The sequence below is a fragment of the Rhinichthys klamathensis genome, unplaced genomic scaffold, assembly GCF_029890125.1.
Source record: "Rhinichthys klamathensis goyatoka isolate OS25496 unplaced genomic scaffold, OSU_Roscu_1.1 h1tg000185l_1, whole genome shotgun sequence".
Lineage (NCBI taxonomy): Eukaryota > Metazoa > Chordata > Actinopteri > Cypriniformes > Leuciscidae > Rhinichthys > Rhinichthys klamathensis.
In genome coordinates, this window is record NW_026606713.1 from 313456 (window position 1) to 331140 (window position 17685).

Genomic DNA, 17685 nt, shown 5'->3' on the forward strand with positions numbered 1-17685 from the left:
CAAAGTTTTTTATTTTATTTTAAAGTTTTAAATATTTGAAAGTTTAAATATTTTATTTCAGCTTTACTTCAATTAACGAACACCACTTTTACCAGTTTTAGTCTATAACAACTGTCCCTGTGACCATAAACTCATGCATAAACTTTATTGTGCTTTTATAAGCTTTATTATGTCTGAGTGGTGGAGCAGTGACCCATCTTGCTAACGCGTTCAGTCGTTCATGTGAGCTGCACACTGTGTGCTTGAGCCTTCAGGGCCGGTTGCAACGCTGACCTGTAATCCTCAGTACTGTGACTCTCACATGATGTAGGAATGCTGTGCCGTGGCCCACTCGCACTCACACTCGTTCCCTTCTGTCTCCTCTACCCCTCAGCAGACCAGCATCCCTCTCTGAGCGCTCTGGAGGACATAACGTGTCCGCTCCCGGTATTTGGGAGGTATGGGGTGGTTTCCGTCTTTTGGGAGATTTTTCTTTTGGGTGCGGAGGAATCACTTCCAGAATGGAGAGAACAAACCTCTGATACCAAAGGTAGTGTGACTCCTTTCTGTTCATTTTCTTTACATTTTTGTATTGCTACATTTGCCAGTTGATTGTACTTTTGTCCCTGCTAAGCATCTGTTGTAGCAGCCAATTCACAAAAGACATTATGTAAATCAAAGAGTGAAAACTTATTTCTGCTCATTGGAATAACATAACAACTTATAATGTGAGTTTAAGGCAGGATTACCTCTAATACACTATTTAGCGGCAATAGAGAGGCAAGAATGTTTGATTAAATATTAATAACTTAAATTATAAATAATATTTGTTATTATTTGTATCATTCTTATTACTTTTATTTATAATAATAATAACAAATGCAGCAATGTGTTATACTTATTTATTACCATTAATAAATGAAAAAGAAGAAGAAAAAGAAATGTTCATTATTATTACACAAATAATAATATTTTAAATTATTGAACAACAACAGTAACAGAAACAACAACAACAATAATCAATAATAATACATAATTATAATTATAATAATAACAATTATTATTATTATTATTATTTCCAAATAGTTTAATGAAACACTCTTGGTCAGTTTGGGCCAAATTTACTTAACAGTTTCAATGTATTAATAGTAATAATAAAACTAATAGTAATAATAATAACAACAGTTAGCAATAATATTATTATAATTTTCATAATGTTTAATCAGAGTAAAAATAATAATAATTAAGTTTCTATTGTTATTATTATAATAATTATTATTAATGCACTGAAACTGTAAATTTGGTCCAAACTGTCTAAGGATATTCAACTGAACAAGAGTGTTTGATTAACTATTATTAATATGGTTATTATTATGAATGCACTGACACTGTTTCGTGAATCTGGCCCAGGAGCTCTTAAGGTGATGATACACAGGGCAACTTTTTGAGCAATGTTGCTGGGCAATCTTGCAGAGTGATTGTTGCTTGGCATTTTCCCATTGAAAATGTGCAATAACTTTCTGTCTGGATAATTTAGGTTGTGGGCCCTGTGCCCGTTGACGGCAACATTGCTCAAAAAGTTGCCCTGTGTATCATCACCTTTAGGGTATTCATCTGACCAAATTCATGAACTTTCTACTTCTTATACCATCATCAGGGAGACGTTAAAAACTCAGAGGGTACCTCAGCGGCCACGTATCTGGGAACGCACGACAGTTCAGGAAGTCAAACCAGCTCGAGTTTATCCTGCCATGAAGGGTCAACCAGAGCTTCATCATGGAACATCTTCGCTCCACGGGTTTACAGTTCGTCCAGTTGGAGCGACTATATTCTGAAGTACCTCCTCATCACGAGCAACCTGCTCTTCACTGTTCTCGGTCTGGTCACGCTAGTGGTAGGCCTGTGGGGCCTGATTAACAAAGAGTCTTTTGCTCAGGAGAAGATCAGCGGTATCGGCACAGACCCCATGCTGCTCTTCACGTTCCTCGGTTTGGTTCTCGCCCTGCTGAGCCTGACGGGATGCGTGGGGGCGTTGCGGGAGAACATGTGCCTTCTTCGGACCTTCTCGGCTGCTGTCCTGCTCCTTTTAATGGTGCAGGTTCTGGCGGCGGTCCTGGTTTACAGCCTGCAAGGCCAGATCGTGGAGGTTTTGCGCTCGGGTATGCAGGCCGCCATGGTGCGGTACCAGGACGACCTGGACCTGAGGTTCATCACTGATGAGATCCAGACGGGCCTGCAGTGCTGCGGGGCGGATACCTACAGAGACTGGGAAATCAATGTGTGAGTGCATGAGCAAAATGAGTGGAAATCAAGAGAGGGGCTGACATCATAACAGTTTCCAACACTGCAGTAGTCCAAAGTTAAATAAACAGATTATACAACCTAATTTGCAATAAAGATCGTATCCAGCATAATGCACTCTGGACTCATAGTTTGGAGTTGGCTTACCCATAATTTTCCCATTCATGCTTTCCAATATTTCACTTGATGACACCACAATCCTTATTTAGCAATCCCAATTACGATTACCCGTTATTGGCAAAGTAAGGCTCTATTGAAGGGAGTTTAAAGTTAAAGGGGTGGTTCAGGATTTTGGTAATCGGACCTCATTTCCAAGTTAGCCTGGGTGTTATTTATCAGTGGAAACAGTTTTCAAAAATTTTCATCCAATCCTTCCAGTTGCATAGTTGGCCGGTGCTAGGCTAGCGCGAGTCAACGGTATATGCTAGCCTGCCATTAAAAACAGTTTTACCCACTCCACAGTACACCAAAAGCAAATAAATTATAACGCCAGACTATCGCTGTAAATGTCTGTTGAGAAATGCACTAAAAACTACTCTGAATTCCTTAGTAACCACATAGCAACACCCTTGCATTGTGGCATCAAGTTTAGCATGTACAATTTTGACCTGGGCTGGTAAGCAATTGTCTAGAAACCACCCAAAAATGCACTAAAATCAAATTTAGAATCACTTAGCAACTTCCTAGCAACACCCTAGCATCATGGCAGCATTCATGGATTTGCATGAACCTTTTTGACCTTTTCTAGTAAGCAACCACCCAGACCACCCTAGCAATCACATAGAAATGTACTAAAAAACCCTCTGAGTCCCTTAGCAACCACATAGCAATGACCTAGCATCAGAACATTAATTTTGCCATGTCCCAAATGGCACCCTGAACACTACCAGTCCACACTTTCGTGAAGTAATAGTGCTTTGACTGTCGGGTATAACCGTATAAGTCTGCTGCAGAGCTCATGTGTATCGAGGGCACATATCGACTGAATACTAAAATGACAAATGGGACACCCCTCAGTCTCTTGGACTTCACGGTCACGCACATCGGCGGCCATTTTAAGGTGGCCACAAGACCGTGAGTGCATATGAAGTGTGCCATTTGGCACAGGGCCTAAGAACACCTTAGCAACCAAATAGAAATAACCTACAACATCGGTTTAGAATTTCAGGCATGTATCACTAACAATTTCCAAAATGTAAAAACATAGGCCTTCTTGTTTTTGCATTAATTCTTGGTGCCACAAGTGGGACATATATGACACTTCACCCTTGACCTACCTTTGAACTCAAAAAGCATTGTTGCAAATCCAGTTGAGTGAGTCTCACCGGTATCCATTTCTCTGGCACAGGTATTTCAACTGTTCGGCTCCAGGGGTCCAGGCTTGCGGAGTGCCCCCTTCATGCTGTGTAGACCCCCTAGAGAACGGGACGGTGTGGAACAGCCAGTGTGGAGTGGGCGCCCAACAGATGGATGAGTTCTCTGCCCAGAGCGTGATCTTCCTGGGCGGCTGTTTGGGCAGCATCTCCCGCTGGATTGAGCACAACAGTGGAGTGATTGTCACGGTAGTCATAATTCTGCTGGGGGTCCAGATACTCACTCTGTTCATGACGACTCATCTGCTGCGCAAGATACGCTGGAACAGAGCTCAGCATGATGTGTACTTACAATCACTGCAATGAATGGACTCAGATGTTTTAAATAACACTATAATGTGTCATCGGGATTCTGAACCAGCCTGGATTTAATTAATTCATTGCATCTGGCATCTGGAGAACTTAAGCTGTTTAGTCTGGAGACAAATAGTCTAGGAAATTTATGATAGCATGTTAAATCTTAAAGGCATTGAAGGTACTTATTGGTTTTCATTGTTTGTAAATGTTTTCATAAAATACCTATTCCTAGTTGGTAAAGTTGTTTAAATGACCAAATCATACTCTACACACGTACACAAACACTTCCCTTCTACACAAGCTTTTTGTATATAATCACATTCTTAAACTGCAATTCATAATGTAAAACTAAGGGCCTCTAATCCGCTTTCTATAGTGAACATTATCAGGTCAAATACAAAGTTCTGGCATGAAACTCTAGTGAAGGCTAATAGGTGCTTTTACTCACCTGTTCATAATCACATCGTTATCCATAGGACACAGCTGATTGGTTCCTGTCGTATCAGTAGCCAATGAGCTCGCTGCTCAACCTTCAAATACGTGTTGAGCATTTGCCTTAGCAGTGCAGTGTGGTTTCAGAAACCCTTCACCATCCCCAGCTCCACCTGTATCTGCTATGGGTAATTCATGTACGCTACATTGTACAGCAGCAGCATGTCTTACTTGCTTACAGCAGTGTGTCATGCATGTATTGGCAGTAGCAAGTCCCATACTTGCTCTGCCGCAGCAATAACCTACAGCAGCAGCAATAAAAGTAGCAGCGTAGCAGATCTATTTCGCCAAGACCACACATATAACATTTTCATACCCATTACCATGCCAATCACTCCCAGAGTTGTCATGACAGAACTTTAGTCAAGTTAATAAGTCAATTGTTGACAAATGAAGCGTAAATGTGATGTGCTGGGAACTTTAAGAGTTCTTGTTTATTTTGAACAATAAAAAAACATTTAACTTGTTTCAGTACAGTTTAATAAAATAAAATCATTTTAGATTTATGATTCTATAATTAAGGCTCTAAATTTGCTTGTTGAAGGTTGGGAAGGCAATATGTTTTAGAAACACTGTTTGCTACTGGTTAAAACTCTCTTCACATCCTGACAGCAATTATTAATAGAAGTGGTATAAATATAAAAAATGTACACTATATCTTCTGTGTCCAATCATTGCATTCGGTCCGATGTCCTACTTGCATGTCAACATATGTATTTCTATGCATCGGCGCACCTGCTCGCACAGACATCACACGTCATCAGCGCGTTCGGCCATGCAGAGTTGTTGACAGACCCCCAAACTGAGGAAAAAAAACTCTTTCAGCTACGGCTGCCAAACAAAAACCAAGTGCAAAAAAACATTTACAGACATTTTCATTTAACATTTTACAGAAAAACACTTCTATTTTACAGGTATATATTGAATTAACTACATGCTTGAATTAATATGTCACTGCATCAGCAACTACACCACCTCTTAAATAAAGAAACACACAGCAAAACACCAATGTTTTCTGGCCCATCCTGGACTGAAGCACAGGCTCTCTTCAGCACAATGGTGACCCACAAAACAGACAATACAGAAACACTTTAAATCCCAACAGAATATTAAACACTAACAGATCACACTAACAGATCTCAGCATCTTCACTTATTACAATCCAGATTTTATTTCTTTCACTCAAAAGTTCTTATTGAGAAATACAGTTTTTTTTTCAATTGCTTACACACTAAAATTAAAACTTTTCCACAATTAGCAAAACCTTACACTCAAGGAGCAAAACCCTGGCCTAGATTTGCACAACTTTAAGCACATTGTCCGCTTCACACTTTTCGCAAAACATTACACACAGTGATTTGCAAAACACTAAACACACTTGTATGCATTTGACACAGAAATGTATCATGATGTCATTTCCTTACAATTTCAAAGCAAAGGCTTTCAAATGAACACACCAATGACCCAATAAGTTAAACACAGCCACCAGGTGTGTACACACACTGGTGCTTAACTGTAGACACACCAATCAGGTTTAAACACTATAAAAAGGCAACAGGTAAGTTCACCTGTCTTCAACAAAAATGTACGGCTCCCATAAAACCAAGAAGAAAAAGAAGAAGAAAAATGGATGGTGTCAGAGGAAGAGGGAGAGTGCGGATGAGAAGGGGAATCCGGAGCCGGAGAGGATGAGGGAATTTGATCAAATTGAAGCAGCATCCATACAAGGGTGGATTCGTCACTCACTTACTTACTTTTATTTATAAAGCACTTTACAACTGCACCTGCAGACCAAAGTGGTGTACAGTCAGCAGCATAAAACAAACAACACATAAAAACAACATGCCACTTACAAATACAGTTACTAGCCCAACCTCTCAAAGGCTAAAGACAAGAAATATTTTTTTAACACTGGTTTTAAATGCATTTAAAAAAGTAATCTCTCTTAGTTCAAGAGGCAGACTATTCCAAAGCCTCGGACCCGCAACAGCAAAGGCCTGATCACCTTTTAACTTTAAATGAGATCGAGGGACAGAAAGCAATGCTTTATTATTTGATCTTAAAGACCTAGGTGCTTGATGAAGAGCAATAAGCTCAGATACATAAGCAGGAGCTATCCCATGAACTGCTTTAAATACATACAGCAGAGTTTTATATTTTATCCTGAAATCCACTGGTAGCCACCTGAGAGAAGCTAAAACAGGAGAAATGTGATGACTTTTCTGAGCACCCACCAGCAGACGTGTCGCTGCATTCTGAACTAACTTCAAGCGTGATATAGTGGTCTGACTGAACCCTACATACAAAACATTACAATAGACAAGGCAGGACAGAACAAAAGAATTAATAACCTTTTCTAAATCTTTTCTCAACAGAATAGGTGTGCAATAGTCCTAATCTGGAAAAAGCAACTCTTAACCGAGGCATTAAATCTGCTTATCAAATTTCAGCTCTGGGTCAAACACAACACCTACGTTTTTTACTTGGTCATGGCAATAGTCTGACCGTGTGCCAAAATATGTTGCAATATCTAAGCATCCTCTGGCAGGGCCAAAAAGCATAATCTCAGTTTAACTTTGGTTTAACTGAACCAAATTATGAGTCATCCAACTCTTAACCTCCTACAGACATGCCAACAGTGAGTTAGAACCACAATTATCTCCTGATTTCAAAGGGAGATAGATTTGTGTATCGTCGGCATACAAATGGTACGACATGCCATATTTTTTAAAAATCAAACCCAGGGGCAACATGTACAAAGAAAATAAAATTGGGCCTATAACAGAACCCTGAGGAACCCCACCAGTGACGGGCACTGTTGTTGAAACAAAGTTACCATACTTTACTGAGAATGCTCTATCAGTAAGATAAGACTTGAACCACTTTAAAACTGTCCCACGTATTCCAACTAATTGGGATAACCGCTTCATGAGAATCACATGGTCTATTGTATCAAAAGCCACACTCTGTTATGATGATAGCAGAAGAACCCAAACGCAGACGATAGACAATTACACAACGTTTATTATAACAGAAAAACAGGGGAAAATAAAGCCCACGAGGGGGCAAAACAAACGAGGGATAACTAAACTAGATAACACTTGACAAACACTAGACTATTAAACAGCAAACACAAGATCAAGACATTCTTCAAAGACAAGGTACTCACAGGTAGACTCTCACAAAGTGTGACACAATGAACCGGCACAGGACAGCAAACACAAGGGGATGAAATAGGGGAACACTAATGACAAAGACAGGTGAAGCAGACTAGACAAGGACAGGTGAAACTGACTAGACAATGATGACGAGACGAGGATAACAAGGGGGCGGGGTAACGTAACGAGACAACACAAGCACATGGCTGAAAACACAAGACCATGTCCTTGCACACAAAACATGATTCTGTCATGATCCTGCCTCAAGACTAGAGAAAATCAAGGACACGAGGGCAGAATCATGACACACTCAAGTCCAATAAAATCAGAGCTGCAGCATTACCTGCATCTCGGATTAAACAAAGGTCATTAACAACTCTCAAGAGTGCAGATTCTGTACATAGCCTGGCCTAACACCGGACTGAAATTTATCTAAGATCTCATGTTTACTTAAAAATTACATCAGCCGTGCATAAACCACCTTCTCTAAAACCTTTAATAAGCATGGAAGTTTTGAAATGGGCCGGTAATTCTTTAATTCAAATGGGTCTAAGTTATGCTTTTTAAGAAGTGGCTGAATAACCGCTTGCTTGGAACAATCCCATTATGAAGACTGCTATTAATAATAGAGGCAATACTTGGCCCAACAACATCCACCAATTCCTTGAGAATGCGTAAAGGAGTCACATTACAATCATCAGATGTAGGCTTCAAATGAATAATGATGTTCTTAACTTGCGCCACTGACACCTGCTCAAAGTGTCAAAACTCTTGACACTAGCTGTCAACAACACAGTCTCAACCGGCAATATAGGAAGACTAGATCAAATCTTCTCCACTTTTTCCATAAAAAATATCTGAAACATGTTTCCAACGAGGGAGTCAAAACAGAACAGCCAATTGGTTTTAGAAGTCTATTTATCGTTGCGAAAAGGGCTGTAGGGGCATTACATTTCTGTGCAATGACACTAGAGAAATAATTTTGCCTCACAGCAGCCTGATATCTGAAAAACACTGCCTCATAATTTGAAGAGAAACCTGTTGCTTATCCTTTCTCCATTTTCGTTCAGCCTTTCTGCATTCCTGCCTCAAAGAACGAGTATAATTATTAAGCCAGGGTATTGAATTAATCTTTAGTTTACTAACTTTATATGGGACCACTACATACAAAATATCTGAGCAAACAGAATTAAAGAGTATCAAGCTCATCTGGGCCCACAGAAAGAGAAGGAGACTTAATCACATTTACAAATGAAGAGGAGATATATACTCAGAAAATTCTAGAGCCGTTGATGACGTAATGAGACAAGAAGAAATCACATCTGTCTGAGGCAAAATTGGTTTGCATGGCAAACAAGCATTAAAAATAACAGGCATATGATCAGACAAAACATCATTACAAACATCAATATTACAAATCGGAAGGCCCAGAGACAAGACCAAATCTAAAATATGGCCTTGTTCATGGGTAGGACTTGAAACACACTGCATGAAATTAAAAGAGTCTACCAATTGTAAAAACTCAGAAACCATTCGGACAGCACAAATGAATATTAAAATCCAGAAGAATTAAAATATTTTCACAACTAGACACAATATGAGATAAAACTCTGAAAACTGCTGAATAAAATCCTTGTTGTACCTCGGAGGTCTATATACCAGAACACACAAAACAGCTTTCCAAGGATCACACATAATAACTTGGGCCTCAAAGCTCTGATAATTCACCGTTGACAAAAGACGGCATTTAAATCTCTTCTTAAAAACACAAGCAAGTCCGCCACCCCGGCCAGAAGCTCTAGGGGTGCTAAAAAATGAACAGTCATCTGGAGAAAGTTCAATCAGAGGATGCATTTCACTGACATTAAGCCAGGTTTCAGAAATAAACAGAAAATCTAAATCATGTTGTGTAAAAAAGTCATTTAAAACAAATGTTTTATTTGAGAGTGATCTTGCATTAACTGTTATTCTGGTCTTTATACTCACAGACTCCAGAATATCTTGTTTAACACCCAACGGGTTGTGGTTAATTGAGCAATAAGTTTGAACACATATATAGTGAATTAACGGTGCTGCAGCATAACATGCAAGCCTCTGCGTGCAACCTACTAAACGGTCCGTGCGCTGCGACCACAATATTACCAAGGATCCACATCATAGCACATTCCTACATGCTAAACAATCACTACTGTTACATCCTTTCTCTTTTGAGACTGAGACTTCAGGTGCCTTCTTAATGCCAGCACAACTTAAATGTCATAAATACAGTGTTGTATTTTGTTTTCTCTCTGTAGACTATCAACATACACATTTCCAAAATATATATCTCTATATACAAAAAAAATAAGATTGCCCTTAACCAATTAGCATCGGCTTAAATCAAACATACCCTTGTAACATTCAAAACATAGTAACATTCAAAGTGCTGTTTCTTCAAGCTTAGTGTGTTACAAAGTCCATGTAACGCGGTGGTTTCTTCACTATGCGGCCAGACCTGGTAGTGACTGGCACATCACTGTTGGTGTTATCTAAGGGTGTGACCTTCTCGGAGGTACAGAAGGGAGAGGCGGTCTCCGAGTGTGTAAAGTGTCATCAGTGTCTATGTCTGGGGGTCGGCTGGGGGTCGCTCCAGGAGCCCGTCTGAGGTGTCTCCGATTTCTCCTGAGAACATTGCCTGTGTCTAAGTGGACCTCGTAGGACCTTGCATCAATGGGCCTCTGAATGTTACCTAACCTCCAGACATTGTATGGTGCAAATGGTTGTACTCGCACACGGTCACCTGGTTTCAGTTCATTCAAATCTCTAGCTGATCTGTCATAGTAGGCACACTGACGTTGTTGGTTGTTGATCAGATCCTCCTGTGCACTTATGACTTGTGGTTGCAGAAGACTTGTCTTTGTAGGTAACAGTGTTCTGGTACGGCGGTTAAGCAGTCTCTGTGCTGGACTGGACATCAGGCCTTGTGATGGAGTATTGCGGTGGTCTAGCGTAGAAAGATACGGGTCCCGTCCTGCAGCTTTGGCTTTGCGCATGAGCATCTTTGCTGTCTTCACGGCTGACTCAGCTTTGCTGTTACTCTGAGGGTAACCTGGAGATGAGGTATTGTGTTGGAATTCCCAAAGGAATCTCTGGAATTCTGCGGATACATATTAGGCTTACCCCTCTGCATGAGTGCTGCACCTAAACCTGTATCTGAGTCAGTTCCTCATCTGGGCTGTAAAACTTCAGCACTGGAGCCTGTGCAATAGTGTCTTTAAGTTTGTGGAATGCCTCCTCATGTTGCTCTGTCCAGTTCCACTCACTGTCTTTATGTGTCAGCTTTCTCAGTGGCTCACATTGGTCAGAGAGATGTGGGCAAAACTTGGCCAGGTAACACACCATGCCCAACAGTCTCTGAACTGATTTCACATCTGTTGGTCTCGGCATTTGTGTGATTGCTCGTACCTTTTCTAGGTCCACTTTTAGTCCATCAGCAGTGAGGAGATGTCCAATGTATGGTGCTTCATTTAGTGTCAGCTTGAACTTTTCTGCGTTCAGTGCTCTGTTGTCTGCACCGGTTCAGAAACAGTCGCAGTTTTCTGTCATGATCCTGCTCAGCTGCTTCTTGTGACTCACCCTGTCCTGAGATCAGTACATCATCAGCGATTATGTACAGTCCAGGCAGATCATCTAATGCTTGTGTCAGTTTCTTTTGGAAAACTTCAGGTGCCGGGCTGACTCCCATAGGCATCCTCAGCCACCTGTAACGCCCAAAGGGTGTGGCGAATGTCGTCAGGTAACTGGATTCCTCATGGAGCTTGACATGCCAGAAACCACTTTTGACATCACACACTGTGAATACCTTGGCTTTGGACAGGTCTGGGAGTATGTCCTCAATAGTGGGTAGTGGAAAATGGCTGCGCTTTAATGCTTTGTTTAATGGTCTGGGGTCGATGCACACTCTCGGGTTTCCATTTTGTTTCTGTACAACAACCATAACGCTGATCCAGTCTGTGCTGCATTGGACAGGTGTTATGATTCCTCTGCGCTGTAGATCCTGTAGTTCCTCTTTGAGTGGTTTCATCATAGAGACTGGCACACGTCTCTTGGGCAACTGCACTGGCTTTACAGTTTTATCTACCTCTATTTTGTACTCTCCTTCTAGACATCCGTCTCCAGTGAATACATCAGCATACTCACCTTTGATTTGTTCGTTGGAACACTTTCCAGTTGTAAGTTTCTCTGTGGTGACAATGCTATCTATTGCCATTAAATTCTCATAACGCACCTTTATGAGCTTCATGGCCTCACTTGCTTTTTACCAAGCAACGGTACAGCGTCATCTCCATCTACCACTTGCAACTCGAGCTGGTACAGTGTCTGGTTTATAGGATTTCTCAACTTAACTTTACATTTTCCCAATGGTCTCAGTCTGCTCTTGTTGTACATGAGTAATACACTGTCTGTGTGTTCCAGTTTTTTTTCCCGGGTTTATCAAATGGATCGGAATGATGTTGCAAGTGGCACCACAGTCAATTTGGAATTTCACCATGTCTGTCCCAAGAAGCATACATGCAAACAGCTGGGTGTCATCTGCTCTGCTCGTGCCCACTGCATTAACATCCTCTGCCTGTGCTTCAGTCACACACAGGATTTCCTCATATTCTTCACTTTCACATTCTGTTACCTTATGTACAATAGTCTTTTCTCTGTGTTCTCTACATTTAGCTGCAAAGTGGTTGTCCTTTCCACATTTTTTGCACTTCTTCCCATAAGCTGGGCCTTTCAGCTTGTTTTTATCATGTGTCTTACCACAGAACTTGCAGTCCACTGTGTCACTTGTCCGTCTCTAGTGCACTGCTCCTCGTAGTGCATGCACCTCTTCCACCATCGGTCCTGAGATGGCTTTACAGTTCTCCCGCGACAACTCTGCCGCTCTGCACAGCTGTATGCACGTGTCCAGCGACAAATTTTTCTCACGCAACAGTCTCTCTCTCATGCTTGTGCTGTTTAATCCACACACAACACGGTCGCAGATAAGCGAGTCTCTCAGTTGTCCGAAGTTGCATGTTTTCGCCAGTACTCTTAGTTCCGTGACATAGCTGTCAATAGACTCACCCGACCTCTGGCTGGTTCTTGGTAAAGAAGAGATACCGTTCGACAGTTTCGTTCACACAAGGGTTGCAATGTCCATCAAATTTGTCGATAATGTCTTTTAATCTCCACGTATCTCTGGCGGCGTCACTCATTAGAGTGTCCATTAATTCTCTGCCGCTTTCACCAACAAGATAGCTGAAAAGTGTCACTTTTTTCTTTTCATCGTCGTCACTCACTGTTAACTCCACATAAAGTATAAACTCATCCTTCCACTTCTTCCAGGACCTTGAAAGATCGTTGGAGTCCAAACACAATGTCTGCGCCGGCTTCAATCCTTCCATGTTGCACACGGGGATGCTGAAACATTTAAAGGGTAACCGAAGTGTTTTGAAACCACATCCTGCTATTGGCTACATGTTACAGACTGCATATTGTGCATAATGTTTTAGTTTGTATTTGACCAGCAGTTATAGAAGCAGGAATTACTCAGACACATTGTTGAAAAGTATGAAAAAATCAAGCTTTATTTGATGTCCAAACCCTTTCTGTGCTGCCAGGAATGAGTCGGACTCATTCTCATATGGCTCTCTGGCATCATAAGGCCAATAAACTGGGCCGGGCACTCACAGAGAGCTGCTCCCAGTAATCGCGCTATGGGCAGATGCCGAGACCCCACGCCAAACTCATTTTTGACACATTTAGACACAAATTTTACAACTTGATAAAATGAAAACATATACATCCATCATTAAAAAGATCCAGCTGCTGCTACATTTTGTACATTGATGTTCGCAGAGTAATATGGAAGTAAAATCAAGAAGTGGCACCTAAAACGCCGTTTATATGTCAATATGACAATACTAATATGTAAAATAATGAAGTAAAAAAAGATGAATAAGAAGAAGTTATGTGAAATTAGCATTGGTGACGGAGTGAAATCTAGGTCAACAGGAAACATCAGTTTAGAGGTGGAGGTAGATTAACTAATTCCATTTAATTTTTTTAAAATGTTGTAAATTTACAATAAATGACTAACCAAACTTCTACTAAAGATATTTTTAATTTGAATATTTAATCGATGTATTAAGGTGCAGGATGTTGTCATGATCATTCACTGGTTGCTGATTCAGTGGGATGTGGGAACAGGAAGTGACCTCATATAATGCCATACTGGGCCAGCTCGTGTAATTCCAGGTGACTGTATGCCTCCCACGGACAGATCACGTTAAAGTCTGTGAGAGAGAATATGATTACACATGCACATAATCTTAATCATGAAGTCTCAAAGGACTTGAATATAGATAATATTTTATAATACTTTTTTTTTTACTTTTGAAAAATTATACATACCAGTTCCTAACCATTCCATTCCAGGAATATCTTCACCAAATCTGAGAATAACAACATTAATAATATTAAGACAGATAAAACCTGCAGATCCATCCAAGACCAAACTAAAGGCATTTAAAGTAGTTTTTAAAAAGTGAAAGGTATTACCCAATGACACCCTTTTTGGGGGGTTTGCTCTTGAACTGTCGCATTGACCTCTGTTTGAACTTGGTCTGGCCACTGCCGGGCCCCATGACACGTGTGGCAACCTTGCTGCTCGCTTTAGGCTTTGAGTTCTCCATAACCACAATAGAAACCAATGGCAAGTATACTGGACACTTGTTTGATGATGATCTGTAAGAGATTGGTAAAGTTGGCAAATAAAGAAGCAAAACTTTCTGTTATTCCAGTAGAAGCAGTATTATTTATATAGCACACTTCATACTCAATGATGTAAATAGAAATAAAAAGTTTGATAATGATTAAAGATTCATTGGAAGAATTGAAAACCATTTATAAAGAGAACACATAGGTCATCTGTTCTGACCAGATGAATACACTGTGTATAATAATAATTATAAATCTCTAGGCTGTCAGTGTCCAGGCTCCTTTAATCCCCATTACAATGATCAAGTCCCCTTTAATCTGCTGTCCAGAGGGTTTCTCCATTAATCTCATTAGATGAAGGTCAGTGCACAATAAGCAGAATTAGCTTGATGTCAAACTCTTCCTTTTATAAGATGAAGCACAAAAGAGTTCATTGCTTGAGTTTACTGCACTATAATATAGGAAATGAGCTCAAAACGTCACTTGCGTCACAATGGTTTCTCTGCTGCAACTGAAATAGGGTCATGTAAGACTTGCTTCAAATATCTGAATTTCATTGCATTAGATTAAAAGAAAAAACATCAAAAGTGCCTATCTCAAATGCTCCAGTATCTTTTTTTGTCACTAAACTTTCTATGTAATTTTTGCTCAATGTTTTTTAAATCCCTGTTTAGGTAGTTAGGGGATGTCTGAAGTCAGTTCTCTTCAAGTTCAAGTGTGTTTAGTTCATCAGGATCGTTCACACCAGTCAAACTCAGTTCCCGGAGAGCCACTGTCCTGCCGAGTTCAGATCCAACCTCAATTAAACACCTGAACCATCAAGATCTTCAGGATTATTATAAACTTCCAGGCATCGGCCAGTTGCACAAACATAGCAGGTTAATAAGACTGTCTGACCATTAAGAACTAGTCTGCCCATCTAGCAATTAGTTGTGGCTAATCATTCTTCCTTTTTGGATTCAAATGAGACCAATCTATACCTTGTTATGCAAGTTATGACCAGTCTTGAAGAAAAATAAACAGTTGACTATGTAAGACCAGTTTATGCAACCGGCCACAGATGTTTTGGAGCTGGTTGGAGCTGAGCTTCCCAAGAATGATGATAAAGATAACAATAACTATATTAGCGTGCACACCAACCGACTAATATATTTATATTATAAGCGTACACATGGTTATGTTGTCTGCCAGTTTAAATGCTTCAGCTCATTAAACTCGAGTGGATTCTGTTTTACTGTCAATGTTTTTTATGGTTCATCAGCTGTAAAAAAAATCGTTCTGAAAATGAACGAATAAGAATGAATATTAAAGCTTTGTCATCATAGTTATCGTCCTAGGTGTGAACGGGCTTAGACTATAGAAATATCTACTAACAACAAACAAACAGAAACAATATCTTTTTGACAAATATGTGAATTGTTTGATAGGTGTGCTTGTGCTCTCTTTCTTTAAAATCAATGCCACAATATGATACAACCATTAGCTATAACTGAGACTTTCACATAACTAAAACAAACATTACAAATCTTTTTTCCCATAGACGTTAGATGCACTCACCTGCTGGTGTTTCCTCTGTCTCTGTGTGTGTGTGTGTGTGTGTTGAGGTGTTCAGGACGCGGCTCTCTGTCAACACACGTGCTCACATCAGCTCTTATATACTTCTGAGCATCATAATATGATTATTCCTGCACATGTTGGCCCTTCCTCTTTCCGAAACACTGCAGCTGTCATCAACCCTTACAGGGTTCGATGAGGCCACATCCTCAGATATGAGATTAATCCGGTTTGTTTTCCATGGCTCATGCTATATTAAATTAGGCACAGAGCGTTTGGTTGATTTTAATTTAGGATTTTATTTGTTTTTGCTTCAGGGTTTGTTTATTTTTTTCTTTATATTATATGATCAGCATAACAATTTGACTGAAAACAGTTGTGAATTAGAATAATTGAATAGAATATTGCATAAAATATCTGTTAAGATATGACATTGAAGATATTTAACTTTAAAATGGATAAACAGGAGTGAGGAGTCACATCAAAATATTCACATCACCGGTTTTGTTTATGCAGACAGAACTGTCTTCAGCTCACATACTCACACACATGACACGTCTAGTGTGGTGATCCTGATCTTCTACTTATGTAACAGTTTTTCTGAATCACCTGTCCAGAAGTCCCGTGTGTGCTGTGAGTCCTGGCTTCAGTTTGATCAGCAGTCTGTCAGATAAGCTCCACATCTCCATCCATTCAGAGAAAAGATTAACATCTCCAATCTGAACAAACACACACACAACACTAACTCAACCGCGGTATCGGTATCATTCCCTTCTAAACACAGACAAAAATGGATGAATAAAATAGGAAATAAATATTTCTGTGGTGTACATTTTATACACTTTTTAGAAACAAGAGCTCAGTGGAATGTAAAATCACAATGTGCCACTCCTCATGAAAAGACAATACATTTCTATGAATGATCAATATACTAAATGGTTTAACAGTAAATTTGAAAATATACAATATATTGAATAATACATTAGGAATTTTCACTTTCATATTTTGAACAATATGTGACTATATATTTAATAATATAGTTACATTAGTTTACCATACTTTTAAATTGAGTAATACACTTCATAATATATAGATGTATGTGTGATCAGATATGGTACTGCATGTGTAATATATTGCAAATATATCAACTCATGTAGCATAAACACACACACATATATACAGAAATATATAATGTAATAGCATATTTCTTATATTTTTTAATTATTTGCATTATAAATGTTTCATATTTTCAAGCTAGTTAAAGGGGTCATTATAATGCCATTTTTGTACAAGCTAGTATGATTCTTTAGGGTCTAAATGAAACGTTTGTAATATACTTTAATTAAAAATTCTCATTAGTATTGTAAGAAAACAGTTATTTTACCTGGTCAAAAACAGCTCTGTTTTCAGCACACCGTTTCAGTGCATATGACTTTAAATGATAATGAGCTTTGCTCACCCCGCCTCTCTGTTCTGTGTGTACACCGTTTTTGTTAAAAAATAACACAATAACCATAACGCGTTGTTCAGTATAAACGTGGGATTATGAATTATATTGAGAACATCATACATAGAAAACATGCCGTAATGTACCCTGAGTGTAAACCTTAGACGCATTCATTGTGAAGCGTGCAGCTAGCGATTTGCAAAGATTAATATAAATATTAATATAAAGTTTAATAAAACGTTACACTCACTTCAGTTGTTCTAGAGGTTCAGCAGGAACACGAATATCTGGTACCGATCCTTTTTTCATGAGCAGCTTCTTAGCAAATCCAGCTTTATACTGATCCTCGTTT

General features: G+C 39.5%; 2 protein-coding genes across 3 annotated transcripts; one reads left to right on the plus strand and one right to left on the minus strand.

Moving 5' to 3' along the window:
- The first annotated feature begins 231 nt into the window (after positions 1 to 231).
- LOC130095069 (tetraspanin-10) lies at positions 232 to 4123 on the plus strand. The gene is made up of 3 exons (XM_056261726.1): positions 232 to 529; positions 1637 to 2259; positions 3629 to 4123. The coding sequence occupies exons 1-3, from the start codon at positions 440 to 442 to the stop codon at positions 3957 to 3959; spliced, it is 1044 nt and encodes a 347-aa protein (XP_056117701.1). The 5' UTR covers positions 232 to 439; the 3' UTR covers positions 3960 to 4123.
- A 9595-nt stretch (positions 4124 to 13718) lies between these two features.
- Positions 13719 to 15922, minus strand: pde6ga (phosphodiesterase 6G, cGMP-specific, rod, gamma, paralog a). 2 transcript variants are annotated; one of them, XM_056261740.1, is made up of 4 exons: positions 15886 to 15922; positions 14174 to 14359; positions 14027 to 14067; positions 13719 to 13908 (listed from the first exon to the last, which is right to left on the minus strand). In XM_056261740.1, the coding sequence occupies exons 2-4, from the start codon at positions 14305 to 14307 to the stop codon at positions 13832 to 13834; spliced, it is 252 nt and encodes an 83-aa protein (XP_056117715.1). In that variant the 5' UTR covers positions 14308 to 14359; positions 15886 to 15922; the 3' UTR covers positions 13719 to 13831. The 2 variants fall into 2 exon arrangements, with proteins under 2 accessions (XP_056117715.1, XP_056117714.1); XM_056261739.1 differs by lacking the exon at positions 15886 to 15922 and having other exon boundaries at positions 14174 to 14460.
- Between the last annotated feature and the right edge of the window lie 1763 nt (positions 15923 to 17685).